The 14,808-nt window shown below is 56.8% G+C and overlaps 1 protein-coding gene across 5 annotated transcripts; it reads left to right on the plus strand.

Annotated features, from left to right (window-relative positions):
• Positions 1-263: 263 nt before the first annotated feature.
• Positions 264-14,808, plus strand: SGTA (small glutamine rich tetratricopeptide repeat co-chaperone alpha). 5 transcript variants are annotated; one of them, XM_061422757.1, is made up of 12 exons: positions 265-368; positions 7,131-7,268; positions 7,852-7,958; positions 8,110-8,194; positions 9,101-9,200; positions 9,513-9,617; positions 10,390-10,528; positions 11,195-11,257; positions 12,387-12,424; positions 13,189-13,278; positions 13,468-13,589; positions 13,670-14,808. In XM_061422757.1, the coding sequence occupies exons 2-11, from the start codon at positions 7,169-7,171 to the stop codon at positions 13,580-13,582; spliced, it is 942 nt and encodes a 313-aa protein (XP_061278741.1). In that variant the 5' UTR covers positions 265-368; positions 7,131-7,168; the 3' UTR covers positions 13,583-13,589; positions 13,670-14,808. The 5 variants fall into 5 exon arrangements, with proteins under 5 accessions (XP_061278743.1, XP_061278741.1, XP_061278742.1 ...); XM_061422758.1 differs by having other exon boundaries at positions 13,853-14,808; XM_061422761.1 differs by lacking the exon at positions 265-368 and adding an exon at positions 397-502.

The raw sequence follows: 14,808 nt of genomic DNA on the forward strand, positions 1-14,808 counted from the left end.
TCCAGGCGCCAGATACCCAAACGCAGCTGCACCACGTGGCCCACTCGGCACCACGTGAAGACTCAGCCAACCCACAAGAATCCTCCACCGTCCCATGATGCACCACTCCATTCCCGCTGTAGAGGACAAGTCAGTCCTGATTTCCGGCCTCCATTCGCTCGCAGTGGTTGGTTGCCCTAACGACTAGCTTGTCCCAGCCTCTAAAGTGCGTCACTTCCCCTTATGCCAGCCTTGATAATTGGCGCGCCTGCGCAGAATGAAAGCCAGGCGGTCTGCGCAGGCGTCTCAGTTGGGGGGGGGCGGGACCGGGAGGCGCCGTGGTGCGCAGGCGCAGCCGTCGGTGGGTCCCGGGTTCGGCTGCGTGAGAGGTGAGTCGGGGGGTTCGGCGCAGGTCCGAATGGGCCTGAGGTCCGCAGTTCGGGGCGTCTGGGGCTTCTGGGGCTCCTGTGCCCGTAGGAAGACGTCGGTCCGGGACCGGGGTCGCCATGATTTGCGGAGTGCTGTGAGTGGGCGGCGCGGAGGGGAAACGGGCCAGACCGCGTCGGGCAAGCCCTTGGCTGCCCAGGTTTCCTTCCTCTGGACTCCAGGCCTATGAAATGCGGATTAGGAGGCCCGGGGGTGGATAGCGGGAGGCATAGCGCCCCGCACGCAGTGAGCACTCGCTGGGTGTCCGCTGTGTCCCGGAAACATGGTCTTTTTGAATCGGGGCCCCGGTCCTTGGGGTTCAAGTCGGGGCTCCCTGACCCGGCTCCTCCACTGTCCACCTGGGTGACCTTGACCAGCCTCTTGGCTTCTCGGAGCCTGTTTCCCCCTCCAGATAACGGGCGTCGTCACAGTCCCTGCATGGGGTAGGGGGACTTCCCGAGAGGACTAAAGCCGCAGGGCCCCCAGCGCGAAGTGACAGCTCCAAGAGATCAGCAGCGGTTAGTCCAATTTCACGAGGACGACCTCTGCCTGTTGTGCCGGAGACGGGGGCGAAATCTGGCGCTAAGGACCGGCTCGTCCACCTCTCGCTGGCTCTGTGAGCTTGGGCAAGTCGCTTGCCCCCTCCACGACCCTTTCCTGCCACGAATAGGGGCTGTAGAAGTATGTCTCTTAGGGTCTTTATGAGGTTAAGTACACGTGGAACCCTCTTTCATTAGGTTCTTGCTACTTGTCTAGAGCTTCCTAGAGGACAGATGGTTTTGTTATCAGATGCCAGGAAATGCGTGAGCACTCTGCATCTCCGCCCAGCAACGTTTCCCATTTTCTTTTGTTTCTCTCTCTGGTTATTTGTTTTGTCTGCTTTTCCTCTTCCTAGGCCAGGCATTCTGTCCTCAAAGGGAACACGGGGCCATGTCTGGGGACGTCTATGGCTGTCACAACCAGGGGCGCTCCTGGTATCAAGGGGGTGGTGACCAGGGATGCTGCTCCACAATCCACAGGATGGCCCCACGGAGAACAGTCTGGCCCTCAATGTCCACAGTGCTAAAGTACGTCCTACCTCAGACTAGTGGTTTTTCACCCGTGCTGTCCAGAAGGGGTGAAGGGTGTGAACCCCCAAGAAATCACATGCAAGGTTTGGTGTGGGTGTCCACATTTGTGGGTGAGGAAAGGGTATTTTGGAGTTTGGAGCTCTAGGAATCAGGTTGCACAGGTTCAAAACTGCAGATATGCATCTTCCCTGGATGACCTTGGAGGTTGCTCCCATCCCTCTGGGCCTCAGTTTTTTATGCTGTACAGTGGGAGTTTGATTAAACAAACGGTGACCAGGGGGCCAAATCCCACTGCAGCCTCTTTTGGCGGGGAGGGATCTAGTTCCCTGACCAGGGATCGAACCAGGACCCCCTGCATTGGGAACATGGAGGCTTAGCCACTGGACCACAGGGAAGTCCCTGCAGCCTGTTGTGAATGAGGTTTTGTGGGATAGAGCCCACTGGATCACACACATGTTACCTGGCACCTGGGAAGCTGAACGTTCTCAGCCTGGCCCTTTTCAGAAGATGTTTGCTGACCCTTGAAATAAGCAAGTGTGGGTAGAGTATACAGCTCAGGTTTGTAAGTGCGGGGCACTCCAAGGATTTCATTCAGGGCTTTATAATTAAGTCTTCCTGGAAGGGTAAGTGGCCCTAAACTGGGTTAAGCACTGCCCTGTATTGAGAGCTATAGTCTTTTCTATACATTTTTGTTATTGTTTGTTTATTTTTGGCTGCACTGAGTCTTTGTTGCTATGCATGCGCTTTCTCTAGTTGCAGATAGCGGGAGTTCTCTCTAGTTGTGGTGTGTGGGCTTCTCATTGTGGTGGCTTCCCTTGTTGCAGAGCCAGGGCTCTAGGGCACCTGGGCTTCAGTAGTTGCCGTTCACAGGCGCAGTTGTTACGGTGCTTGGGCTTAGCTGCCCAGCCACATGTGGTATCTTCCCGGACCAGGGATCGAACCCATGTCCCCTGCATTGACAGGTAGATTCTTAACCACTGTACACCCAGGGCATTCCTGAGACTGGGGTGTTTTTAGTGAGAAAATGGAAAGGTGGATGGAGAGCCAGCAGGGCTTCTGAAGGCACCGGGAGGAACTGGCACTGGGTCCCTGGCCTCAGCCACACCCCAGGGCCATTGTCCATTCCCGGCCAGTCTCCTGCTTGCACCCCATGCCTGCAGCCAGTGCCCCTGCAGCCTTCTGGGCCTCACAAAGCCCTTGCTGTTCTTGTGAGAGAGAACGGTCCTGCTGAGGATTCTGTTCCCCAGCCAAAGCCTGACAAGTCAGAATTGTTCCCGAGCCCCTGGTGCCCAGTAGCAGCTGAGGAAGAGCATGTGCCAGCGTTTCTGTACTCACTTTGCTGGGAGCAGGAAGGTGATGTGGGCCATCCAGAGGGAGGAGAGTGGCCACTCGCATGGTCTGCCTGTGTCCAACAGGTGCCAGTCCCACTGCAGACTCGCAGTCTCTTGTCTGCAGTCCTGAAACCCAGCGTGCATGTGTGCTGAGTTGCTTCAGTCGTGTCTGATTCTTTGCAACCCTGTGGACTGTAGCTCTCTAGGCTTCTCTGTCCATGGGACTCTCCAGGCAAGAATACTGGCATGGGTTGCTGTGCCCTCCTCCAGGGGATCTTCCCGACCCAGGGATTGAACCTGCATCTCTTCTGTCTCCTGCATTGGCAGGTGTGTTCTTTACCATTTGAGCCACCTGGGAAGCCCTGTGTAACCCAAAATACTTGGCGAATGCAGGATTTGCTGAAAGTTCACAGCCGAGTCATTTGGCCAGAAAATCTGCCCTTTATTTTTCCCACTTGGTGTGTATCAGTGACTTTCAGCTGGGGGTTTGGTGACGTCTAGAGACTTTTGTGATTGGCAACACCCTGGGTAGGGTGGGGGGATTTTCCTGGGATCGAGGGTGTGAGGGAGAGGGATGCTGCCCCATCCCAGCTCCCAGGATGCCCCTTGCACAGTGACCTGACCCCTTGTCAGCTATGCCGCGGGGGAGGGCCCCTGCACTCACATTTGAGAAAAATACTGCATTTGATGCCTGCTCACACTGGACACCACAATAAATTCCCGACGGTCAGACAGTATGAACAGGAGGGCCCCAGTGTCACCTCCCCACAGTGGGTCACCTCTCCGCCCTTCCACTCAGGTGTGTATTTAAATATTCTCAGGGTCCCAGGACCTCAAAGGTCACATGGTGATGGAACCCAGTCTTGTCCCATCCCACCCCACGCCCTCTCCCAGAAGATGGATGCAGAGGGTGCTATTAAACACCCTTCAGTGCACATTCTCCCCAGCCCCCCATGTCTGTAGAGCCTGGAGGAGACACCTGCATGAGGTGCTAGAATCTCCCTGCAGCCTCCATTACCCTGTTTTATAGGAGAGAGTGAGGACATCCACTGGGCGCCCTTCAGATGGGGCGCAGAGCATCTCAGCCCTGAGGCAGCGGGTGACGAGGAGCTGGCCTCAGATGGAGACTGCTGGGCCTGAGGCATTAAGATTGTAGGGCCTAGCATCATCCCTGGGTGGGCTCCAGGGCCCTGGTCTTGGCGCTCAGTACGTCAGATTGGGGGCCAAACCTTGGGATAAGGTCCTGTCATAGACCAGAAGAAGCCCTGGAAGTGGGAAACCAGGCATCAGTGGCCTCAAGGGAGGCATCTGTCAGGGGAGAGGGCTGTTAGCAGCACATGCGAAGGTCCTGGGGTATGGTGGGGGGTGGGGCTGGAAGAACTGAGAGTGTGCAGGGAACACATGTGACTTTGTCTCTGAATTCCCTGGACCCCCAGCAACCCCTCAGAGTCACTCCCTCCATCCTTACAGCTTGCTCACATAGACATCAGGTTGCCCTTTATTTTCTTAAGTAAATGCCTGTTGTCACAGAGGCCACATTTATTCCCTGGAAGGGAAAGCAGACCCCCCGCCCCGTACCCTCCCAGCCCAGCATGAATCTCAGTGACCTAGTGCTGCCTCCCATGGGTATGACGGGGGGCCATGCCCCAAAGTGCTGCCTGGAACACATGGGGGAGCCCCAGCTACCCAGTCCTGTGACATTACCATGTCACCTTGACATGTGATCCCCCTCTGGGAGACCCTGACACCCTTCTATCCAGTTCAGTGAGAAGTCAGCAGAGGGGTCGGGGGTGAGCTGGTAAACATGAAGGCCAGGTGGTAAATTCTCTGGGGTTTGGGGGCAGTGAGGAAAACCAAGCATATTATGGAGGCACTTCTGTAGCATATGAATGCAAAAGACATTTTTAGCTAAGTGGATGGCTGCCAGGTGTGGCCCTTGACCCTTGATTTAGAGCAGAATATACAAAAGGACTAGGGTCCTGGGGTCTCAGAGGTCTGCATCCTAAGAGGACCACTTTGAGTGTTGAAAACAAGTTTTTTTCTAATTACAGTAGAAAACACATAATGTAAAATTCACCATCCTAACTATTTCAAAGTGCACAGTTCAGTGGCATAAAGCACATTCAACATTGTCATGCAACCATCCCCACCCTTATCTCCAGAACTTTCTCATCTTCCTGAACTGAACCTCTGACCTCATTAAACACTGACTGCACTCCCCTAGCCCCTGGCCCCACTATCTACTTCCTGTCTCTATGGATCTGACTCCTCCAGGGACCTCCTATGAGTAGAGCAAAACAGTATTTGTTCTTCTGTGTCTGCTTCTCTCACTGAGCATCATATCTTCAAGGTCTGTCCAGGTTGTAGCAGGTGTCAGAACCTCCTTTCTTTTTAAGGCTGAGTAATATTCCACTATGTGGATGGACCACACTTATTGACCCATCGTCCATCCACTGACATTGGGTTGTGTCCGCCTTTTGGCTGTGGTGAATGAAGCTGCTGTTTGCAAAACAAATACCTGTGAAAACCAGGTGGTGAAGATTAGGAAGACAGGGAAGCCTGGTGTGCTGCAATCCATGGAGTCGCAAAGAGTAGGACACGACTGAGCAACTGAACTGAAAAACCAGAACGTAGTTGACATTTTGGGTGGCAGCTCGCTGGTTCAGCTGGGGAATATGACTCAGTGTTGGGGGCTTCACTGTCCTCTGAGCACGTGAGCTGTGTGGGTTGGTCTCCATGGCCCCTGTGTTGTTCCTAAGATCCTGTGGCTGCAGTGCTGGCCATCTGCCCTCTGTGCCCTGGCCCATCCTGACCTTAGACCTCCCGATTCCAGGGATACGCTTGAGCCAAAGGCACTTGCTTGGTAAAGGCTCATTGTGTCCAGAAATGGGGGAGGAAAGTCATTCCACTTCCCCCACCCTGAAGAGCTTTGGGGAGTGGGATGGTGGCCAAGACGCCCTGTCCAGCTGCATAAAACACCACTTCTTCAAGTTCACTTTTTAGAAATTGAGATATTCACATCCTATAAAATTGAGTAGACTTCAGTACATTCACAGTGCTGTGCAGCTGTCACCTCTACTTCCAGAACGTTCCGAAAGAAGCCCCAGTCGCTGACAACCGGGGACCCACTCTCTGTGTCTGTGGATTTGCCTGTTCTGGACATTTCCCATCAGTGGAATCGCACATTGTGTGGCCTTTTGTGTCTGCCTTCTCTCCTTTCTTTAAACTGTCAGTGATGTAGTTTTCTGCAAACCGGAAACAGGGCCCTAAGTGCCTCCAGGGTCACATGTCTTGAACCTGAGGGCCGAGGGTGGACAGCACCCGCCTGCTCTCAGCCAGTGTGCAAACCCTGGGGCTTAGGACTTGCTCTAGTTTGATTTACCTGTCACTGACCAGTGATGGGTTAGTGATAAGTCGGCCGGGAGGCTGCCCCTCGATTTCTAGGCCACGCAGGCTCTTCACCCCATGGGAGCATGTTAGGGGAACCAGGATATTTCACACTGCACATCCCAGCTGCCAGGTCAGCCCTCTGCAGCCCTGGCAAACATGGGCTGCCCCCTCTGAGCCTGTTTACTCTCTGACTGGGAGGTGGTCCCCTGCAGGGGGCAAAGCTGCAGGGATGTGAAGTACCTGGCACATCATGGCACTGTGGGGGCCTGCCTTCCCAGCCATGACAACCATAAGTGTCACCAGGGTGTCCCGGGAATGGTCACACAAAGCCTAGGAATACAGCAGGGTGTGCTGGAACCCAGAGGAGGCCCTTGGGCGGCCTGGAAGGGAGGCAGTCAGTGCCCTCTGGGCCTTTGGTCTGCTCAGGCCCACCAGCTGGTCCTGTCTGACCCTCATGGACAGTGCTTGTTCCCCCAATGTTTGGGACTTGGAATGTCAGAATGTTTTCTTGTCCTGAGTGTAGAGAAGCAGCAGGTAGGGTTGTGGCCCACCCTCTGTGTCCCTGGGGAGCCCTGTGTATCCCATCCAGCTGGTGAGGAGTGACGACCACTGGGCCCAGGGCCATGTCACCCTGAGGCAGGAATCAGGCAGGACTGCCAGGGGCTCTGGGTGGCCTCAGTGTCCCCTATGTGAAATGAGGAGAATTAACTTTCCTGCCTCTCTCGTTGAGCAGATACAGCTAGCCAGTGAGTTCAAGTGGCTCCTGCAGGGTGGGGTGTGTTGGGGCCTGGATGGTCTGGGGCAAGAGGTGCACGATGGTGGATGTGGGGGCAGAGGGGGAAAGGCCTGGCTGTCCCTGCCACCCTGTCCTCATGCCCTGAACCATGTCCGCAGATCCTGAAGCCCCCAGGCCTGTCTCCTTCTATGTCTGCAGGTCCTGAAGCTCCCAGGCGTGTGTCCTCCCACCTCACGATGGACAACAAGAAGCGTCTGGCCTACGCCATCATCCGCTTCCTGCACGACCAGCTCCGGCATGGGGAGCTCTCGTCTGATGCCCAGGAAAGCCTGGAAGGTATGTGGGGGGTCACTGGTCTCCCTCCCTCCTTGGAGCTTGGGTCCTCTGCCCCCTGCTGCCAGCTACTTTCCCCCATCCTCCTCCTTCCTTCCCCCATCAGTGCCCAGGAGCTTTGTGGGGTGAGTGTGATGGGCCGGTCCCCGTCCTCTTTCACAGGGAGGGACGCTGGGCCCCCTGCTGGTTTTCTGTCACTTGCTCTTACAGTCAGGCACAGCCCCCTAGGGTTCTGAATCCCCCCCCAAATGTGTGTCCCTATCCACCAAAGATGGAAATGAGGCTGAGGACCCCAGGCCAGACCCAGCAGTCAGACCACCTGGGTGGCCCCAGCATTGTGACCCCACAGACAGCCCTGAGGTCACCATCTGCTCCCTGCTAGGCAGGGATAGCACTGTCCCCTCTCCTCCCAGCCTCATGGCTCGAGGGGTAGGTCCGTCCTCCACTTCCCCGAGGAATCAGAACCACAACCGATGCATTCCGAGGCCTTGGCAAGCTGGCCCGAGAAGGGAAGCTCGAATCTTGCCTGCCAAGATCGCAGTCTCGGGGCTGAGGTCAGCAGAGTGCACCTCCATTCCCCTGGCAGTTGCCATCCAGTGCCTGGAGACCGCTTTTGGGGTGACGGTGGAGGACAGTGACCTCGCGCTCCCCCAGACTCTTCCGGAAATATTTGAAGCAGCTGCCGCGGGCAAGGTGAGCCTTCAGGTCCCACGGGACCATGGGTCGGTCGCAGAACAAGGGCCTGAGTCACCCCCAGAGGCATGAAGGGTGCTGAGCTGGGTGGGGCAGGGGGACGGTGGTTTCCTACTGCCTCTCCAGCAACTCAATTTCGCTTTGGGGACAGGAGCTGCCGCCAGATCTGAGGAGCCCCCAGGAAACCCCGCCTTCGGAGGAGGACTCGGCCGAGGCAGAACGCCTCAAAACTGAAGGTGAGGAGCGCCCCACAACCTGGTCTCCAGATGCTGCAGGAAGTAGAAGCCAGCCGGTCCGTCAGAGTAGATGGCGAGCCAGCCTTGGAGTCGGGGTCAGGGGCTTCTGCATGGATGTGGAGACATAGAGAAGTCAGACCCTCAGTGGGAGGGATGTAAATGGCAAGGCCACTGTGGACCTTCCCAAGTGGTTAGAGTGACCACATGACCCAGTGGGTCCTCCCAGGGGTATGCCCAGAAGGTGTGCAAACACATCCACAAAGGTGCTTGTGCACTTGTGCTCATAGCGGAAACCATTGCCTATCAGCCGATGAGTGGCTGCACACGTGTGGTCTCTCCACACTCGGGAATGTCACTTAGTCCCAGAAAGCGGTGAAGCACTGACACTCGCTACCACGTGGACAGACCCTGAGGACACGATGCTCAGTGAGAGAAGCAGACACGGAAGGACACACAGGGTGTGATTCCACTGATGGGAAATGTGCAGAGCAGGCCAATCCGCAGACACAGAGAGTAGGTTCCTGGTTGTCAGGGACTGGGGAGTGGTAACAGCTATTGGTGCTTATGTTCAGCTGATGGAGTGTACTGGAGTTAGTGGTGATGATTGGGCCACTCTGCACATACTAAAAACTGCAGAATTATATAGTTTTAAAGGGTAGGATTGTGGTATATGAATTCCATCTCATTAAAACTGGGCTGTTTCTGAAGGAACGAGCAAGAGTGATGGCATTTGAGGCTTAGCTTCCCAAACGGCGCAGCCAGGGCCACAACAGTTGGCACCAGCCTGACCTGTGTTTGAGTGTCACGTCCTGGGCCCTAAAACCCCATCCCCTCACAGGGAAGCCAAGAGAGCCAAGAAGGCTGCCTCCGACCCCAGGATGGATGTATCCTTCCCTTTTTCTTTAGGAAATGAGCAGATGAAAGTAGAGAACTTTGAGGCCGCTGTGCACTTCTATGGGAAAGCCATCGAGCTGAACCCTGCCAATGCCGTCTACTTCTGTAACAGGTGCAACCTGGAGTATAGGGGAGGAGGGAGTTGCTGGCAGGGGCCTGGGCAGGCTGTGGGAGAGAATGGGGAGAGTGGTCACACCCAAGGCTGGGATGGCGATGCCTCAGCTGCCATCCTAAATGACACACCTGGCTGGGTGGGTAGCCAGGCGTGAGTGAGCATGAGCAGGTACCAAGCATGGGCACTCAGCTTGCCAGGGCCTCCCACTCTCGGCGACCCTGCCTCTGCCCCACCAGGTAGCCAGGGAGACCGGGCGAGGGGCTGCGAGGAGGAGCTGGCTCCCCGACCTTTCTGCTTGTCCTCCCCCAGAGCTGCAGCCTACAGCAAACTGGGGAACTATGCAGGGGCAGTGCAGGACTGCGAGCGGGCCATCTGCATAGACCCGTCCTACAGCAAGGCCTATGGCAGAATGGGGTGAGTGTGCCTGCCCATCCACCCCGCGGACACCTTCTGCCTGGGGCGCTTGTGTTAGGGACAGAGCCCCACACCATCCCAAGTCCAGGCTGACACCTGAGCTTCTGACCCCCTGGCGTAAGTCACAGTTCTTATGACCCCTCCCTGGGCTCAGCGATTCCCCATGAGGCTCAAAAAAGTCAGGAGGACATGTCATTTAGGTGATTTTTCTTTTTTTAATATCTCTTTGGCTGTAATGGGTCTTAGTTGTGGCACATGGGGTCTTTTAGTTGTGAATTCTCAGTTGGGGCATGTGGGATCTAGTTCCTGGACTAGGGATCAAACCCAGGTCCTTTGCATTGAGAGTTCACCATCTCAGCCACTAGACTATCAGGAAATTCCTGTGTCATTTAGTTTAATCAGCTTTTTGTGAAGAAACAGATGGACAGCAGATGCAGAGACATGGAGGGCGAGGCTGGGGAGGGTCCCAGGCAGAGCATCTCTCCTCATGGGGTTCAGGGTGCACCCCACCTGGCACTCGGGGGGGTCATCAGTGGAGGTGGGTTTTATAACTGTCTCTAGCACTTCTCTCTGTGGATGTTGGGGGTGGCTGGCTGGTGTCCTGGCCTGCAGCCCATCCTGAGGCGCCTCCTTGGCATGAACTCCCGGGTAGTCCCGGGATGCACCTGAGACCAGCTCTGCCAAGCAGGGAGGTAGGGTTCTGACCCCCCACCACGAGAACTGGGGCTGCCTCCCGGACCCTCCCCCATGCCCTCCGTCCCTCCATCTGCAGCCTGGCACTATCCAGCCTGAACAAGCACACGGAGGCCGTGGCCTACTACAGAAAGGCCCTGGAGCTGGATCCCGACAATGAGACCTACAAGTCCAACCTCAAGGTGGCTGAGCTGCGGCTGAGAGAGGCACCCAGTCCCGTGAGTCCCGTGGGACAGCGATTGGGGGTGGGGCAGCTGGGTTGGAGGGCAAGGCCAGAGCTGGGTGTGGAGACCCTCTGGTGCTGGGGGCTGGTCCTCTGTTCAGCGGGGTCCTGTCCTGAGAGAAGGGGCTGATCCCGGAAACAGAAGGGGGCGTGTCACCCAGGGAAGCCACCCCTTGGGGTGGGGACCAGAGCCTATCAGTGGTTCCCTGGGCAGGAGTCAGCCCTCAGGGCCAGCAGGCTCGGGGTACCTAGTGTGAGTGATCTGAGGTGATCAGGGTGGGGACTGTGGCTCCACCTGTGGGGGCCCCGTGAAGGAGGGGTCATGTTGGCCTGTGCTGGGAGGTGTGCAAGTGAAAGGTGCAGTCATGGACGAGTTGGTTACTGTCTCTAAGGACTTGCTACTCTCGGAGGACACTGTCCTTTCTCAGGCAGCTTCAAAGTAAAAGCTGAGGTTAACATGCTGAGCTCCTCCTGGGTGACCCACACGTGGTGCTTCCTTCTACAAAGCTCCCTCTGGCTGCAGGCCTGGACCGCCTGAGCTGCAGGGATGCCCAGGATTCCAGCACGCCCCCCATGGGAAACTTTACCCCTCACTTCCTGGGGACTAGCCTTCGAGGTCCTGTGTCCCGGCACCACTGACCAGGGTTTTTCTCATCCGCAGACGGGAGGTGTTGGCAGCTTTGACATCGCAGGCCTGCTGAACAACCCGAGCTTCATGAGCATGGTAATGGCCTCACCTGCCCCCGCTGCCCCTGCCTACGGTCAGAACAGCCACAGACGTCCCAGGGAGGGGGTACCTGCAGCACCCTCTGTCAGACTCCTCAATGTCAAGCATAGGGAGCAGACTGAGCCCACCTCTCCCAGCCCTGCACCCCATGCTGAGCCCCTTCTCAGTGTGAACACAATTACTACAGATGGCTACACCTGCTCCCTGAGGTGCAGATGAGACTCGGCAGGGCGTGGGGGCCCCAGAGAAAGGCCACCTTCTGTGCAGAGGTGCGTGTTCTGCACAGGGCGTTCCCCGGGAGCAGGCGCCTGGCGTGTCCACATGCCTGTGCAGTTCCAGGTGGTCTTGCTGGTCCTCAGGGCTCACTGCTGGCTCCAGGGGCCCCAGGGTCTCAGACCATCAGGAAGAGGAGCCCCAGCTGCCAGAGAAATGTCTGTCCTGATGAGACGTGTCCGGCCTCCCATGTTGTAGCTGGGCCTCTGCTCTCATCCAGGGACAGATGGCCACAAGGCAGGACGACACCCAGCCAGGGAACGCAGCTGGCAGTGGCCACTCCTTTGGCCTCGTCCATTGGGGTCAATGGTCACAGCCCCCCGAGGCTTTGTGCAGTGCTGTTAGTACCCAGCCATGCCTGGTGCTCGCACAACTGTGACCTGAGACAGCCACAAAGGGTGGTGGACGGTCCACGGCCAGGTGGTAGCGCTGTCTTGCCCTTTTTGGAAAGAGCCACAACCTGGAAGTCACCTCCCTGACCTCTGCTCATGTTTGTCTTAAAATTGGCCCAGAGGAGATCGTCCCAACTTGGCAGGGGAGGGGATCAGTGCAGGGGAGATAACAGGTGTCATCGTTTATCCACAGAGGAGAACTGGGACCAACTCTTCTGGGGCGTCCCCATCTGGGGTGGTGACGAGGTGCCTGGAATCTCCTAAGATGAGAGTCCAGACAGGATGAAAGTAGGGAAGCGGGGGAGGGTTGCAGCGCATTATGGGTGGTGAGGCCTGGGGAAGAGGCAGGCAGGCGCTCCGGGTGCTAGACTGGAGGCCCATGGTGCTCACAGGGTAACCTTGTCAGTGGCAGGATGTGTTGGGGAGCCTGCCCCATCTGACAGGTCTGTTCTCTTCTTCAGGCATCAAACCTGATGAACAATCCCCAGGTTCAGCAGCTGTAAGTGACCACTGTTCTCCTTTGGGTCTTTCTGAAATATTTCTTTGGCTGTGGTTTTAGTTGCAGCACTCGGGATCTGCATCACGGTGTGTGGACTCTCAGTCGTTCCACTCGAGCTCAGTAGTTGCAGTGCGTGAGCTCAGTTGCTCCCTGGCATGTGGGATCTTACTTCCTCAGCAGGGATTGAACCTGCATCTCCTGGATTGCAAGGCAAATTCTTAGCTACTGGACCACTAGGGAAGTCCTTTCTTCTTTGGACCTTGTGGTTAAAAATTATTGTGGTAAAAGATGCGTACAGTTTCCTATTTTAGCCATCTTAAGGTCTATAGTTCCATGGCATTAAGTACGCTTATAATGTCCTGTAGCTGGTCACTACAATCTAATTCCAGAACGTCCATCACCCCAAAATGAAGCCCCACCCCATGAGTGTGGTCTCCCAGCTCCTGACTACCAGTCACCCGTCTGTTGATCGGCCTGACAGTGTTTCACATCAGTGGACTCAGACATTCTATGGTCTTTTGTGTCACTGGCATGGCCTAGTGTCCCTGGAGAGCAGCACTGCCCCACTGAGAATCACTGTTTTTGAGTAAAAAATGGATGTTCCTGGGAAAGTTGGTGAAACTGACAGGTTGCAGTCAGAAGGGTGGGCTCAGGGGGAGTTGGGTCCCAGGGGACATCTCTTGCCAGCAGAGGGGAAGGGTTAAGCAGGGCCGCAGGGGGAAAAGGGGACTGAGCCGTCTTCAAGTCCAGGACTCTCTTTGCAGCATGTCTGGCATGATTTCGGGCGGCCACAACCCCCTGGGGACTCCCGGCACCAGCCCCTCGCAGAATGACCTGGCCAGTCTCATCCAGGCGTGAGTGGACCTGCCAGGCAGGGTTCCCGGGTGGGGTAGGGTCCAGGGTCCCCGGGTGCTCTGTGGGGCCTCATTCTCCAGGGAGTGGTCCCCCTGCCCTCCAGGGGCATGTCAGGTGGGGAGAGGTGGCTGGGTAGGTGCCTTGGACCTGGCTGAGCCCAGGCATGCCTCCCCTGCCCCCACCTGCAGGGGCCAGCAGTTTGCTCAGCAAATGCAGCAACAGAACCCAGAGTTGATAGAGCAGCTCCGCAGTCAGATCAGGAGTCGGACTCCCAGTGCCAGCAACGACGACCAGCAGGAGTGACCGCCCCGTGAGTCCCCGGGGCTGGGGGGCACCTTGGGCCCTCAGGTCTCTTGCCAGGTGGTCCCACTCAGATGTTTCTCCCTCCAGCCTGCCCAGCGCCATCGGGTCCTTCCCAGCCAACAGGAAGCCTTCTTGACCTTTTCCGTCTCTTTCCATTGGATCGCCCACGAGAGAAAAAGAACTTGGACCTGCATGTTAAGCCAGATTTTTATGATGTTTACTTTTACCTCCTCCCCTCCCTCCCTTTTTGTACTCTCTCACGGCCCCCAGATCCTTCTTGAAACAGAGCCAGCAAGCTGTGAGTGCAGACCAGCACCCATCTCCCTCCTGGCCCCCTGCCCTGAAGACCTGGTCACTAAAGTATTTTCTAGAACATTCTGAGGTGGGGGTGGTCTTCTCACTGCTCTCCAAGAAGTGGCCCATGGGGTGCCATGGCCCCGAAGCCCCTTCAGCCCCTGCCTGCCCCCCCAGTCTGTCTGCAGGGCCTCCCAGCCCCCAAGAAGCCGCTTTCTGAGTTGACTATGGCCTCCCTGGCCACCCCTGCTCGAACGAGCTCACTGCCAGCCAGCCTGGCCCAGCAGACCCGTGTTTTCACACAAGGAACTCCAGTTGCAAGTGCCCTGGAGGCAGTTTCTGCGTCCAGCGGGGGCTGAAGCAGACGTCTTGGATGCACACGACCCATTTCTGGGACTTGAATTCCAGTCCAGTGCTCGGATGGACTCGGGTCTGATCGCCATGCTTTTCTCAGTACTTAAAACCGACAGACTGCGAGGGGCCCTCTCGACCTTTGAGCTGGCTCCTGAGCCTGTCCCAGCCTGGCTGTGTATCCCAGCCACTGTCCTCTGCCCACAGGTGGTCCTGCTGGCCTGGCTTGCCTGCATCCTCAGCGGGCTCTCCTCCCACTTGGGGGTCGGGGCTACGGGGGTCCCTGATGGCCACCTGCCTGGGCCTGAGATCGCCAGGCAGCCACCGTGGATGTCCCTGCAGCTCAGGGCAGGGTGGAGAGGGTCCCTGGCACTGTGGCTCGTGCCACAATGTTGCGATGGGATTGCTGGAGGCTCCCTGGTGGTGTCAGGTCGTGTGGGAGGCGACACCGTACCAGTACTGTGTGTGTAGGTAACTCAGAGAGAGACAGCCCCACACACATCCCGCAAGGCATCCTAACTCATGAGTGCTACCATGGTGACAAGGTAACGTGTGGGGAATAAATAGACATCGTGACCTCT

Source organism: Bos javanicus, chromosome 7 (assembly GCF_032452875.1).
Source record: "Bos javanicus breed banteng chromosome 7, ARS-OSU_banteng_1.0, whole genome shotgun sequence".
Taxonomy (NCBI): domain Eukaryota; kingdom Metazoa; phylum Chordata; class Mammalia; order Artiodactyla; family Bovidae; genus Bos; species Bos javanicus.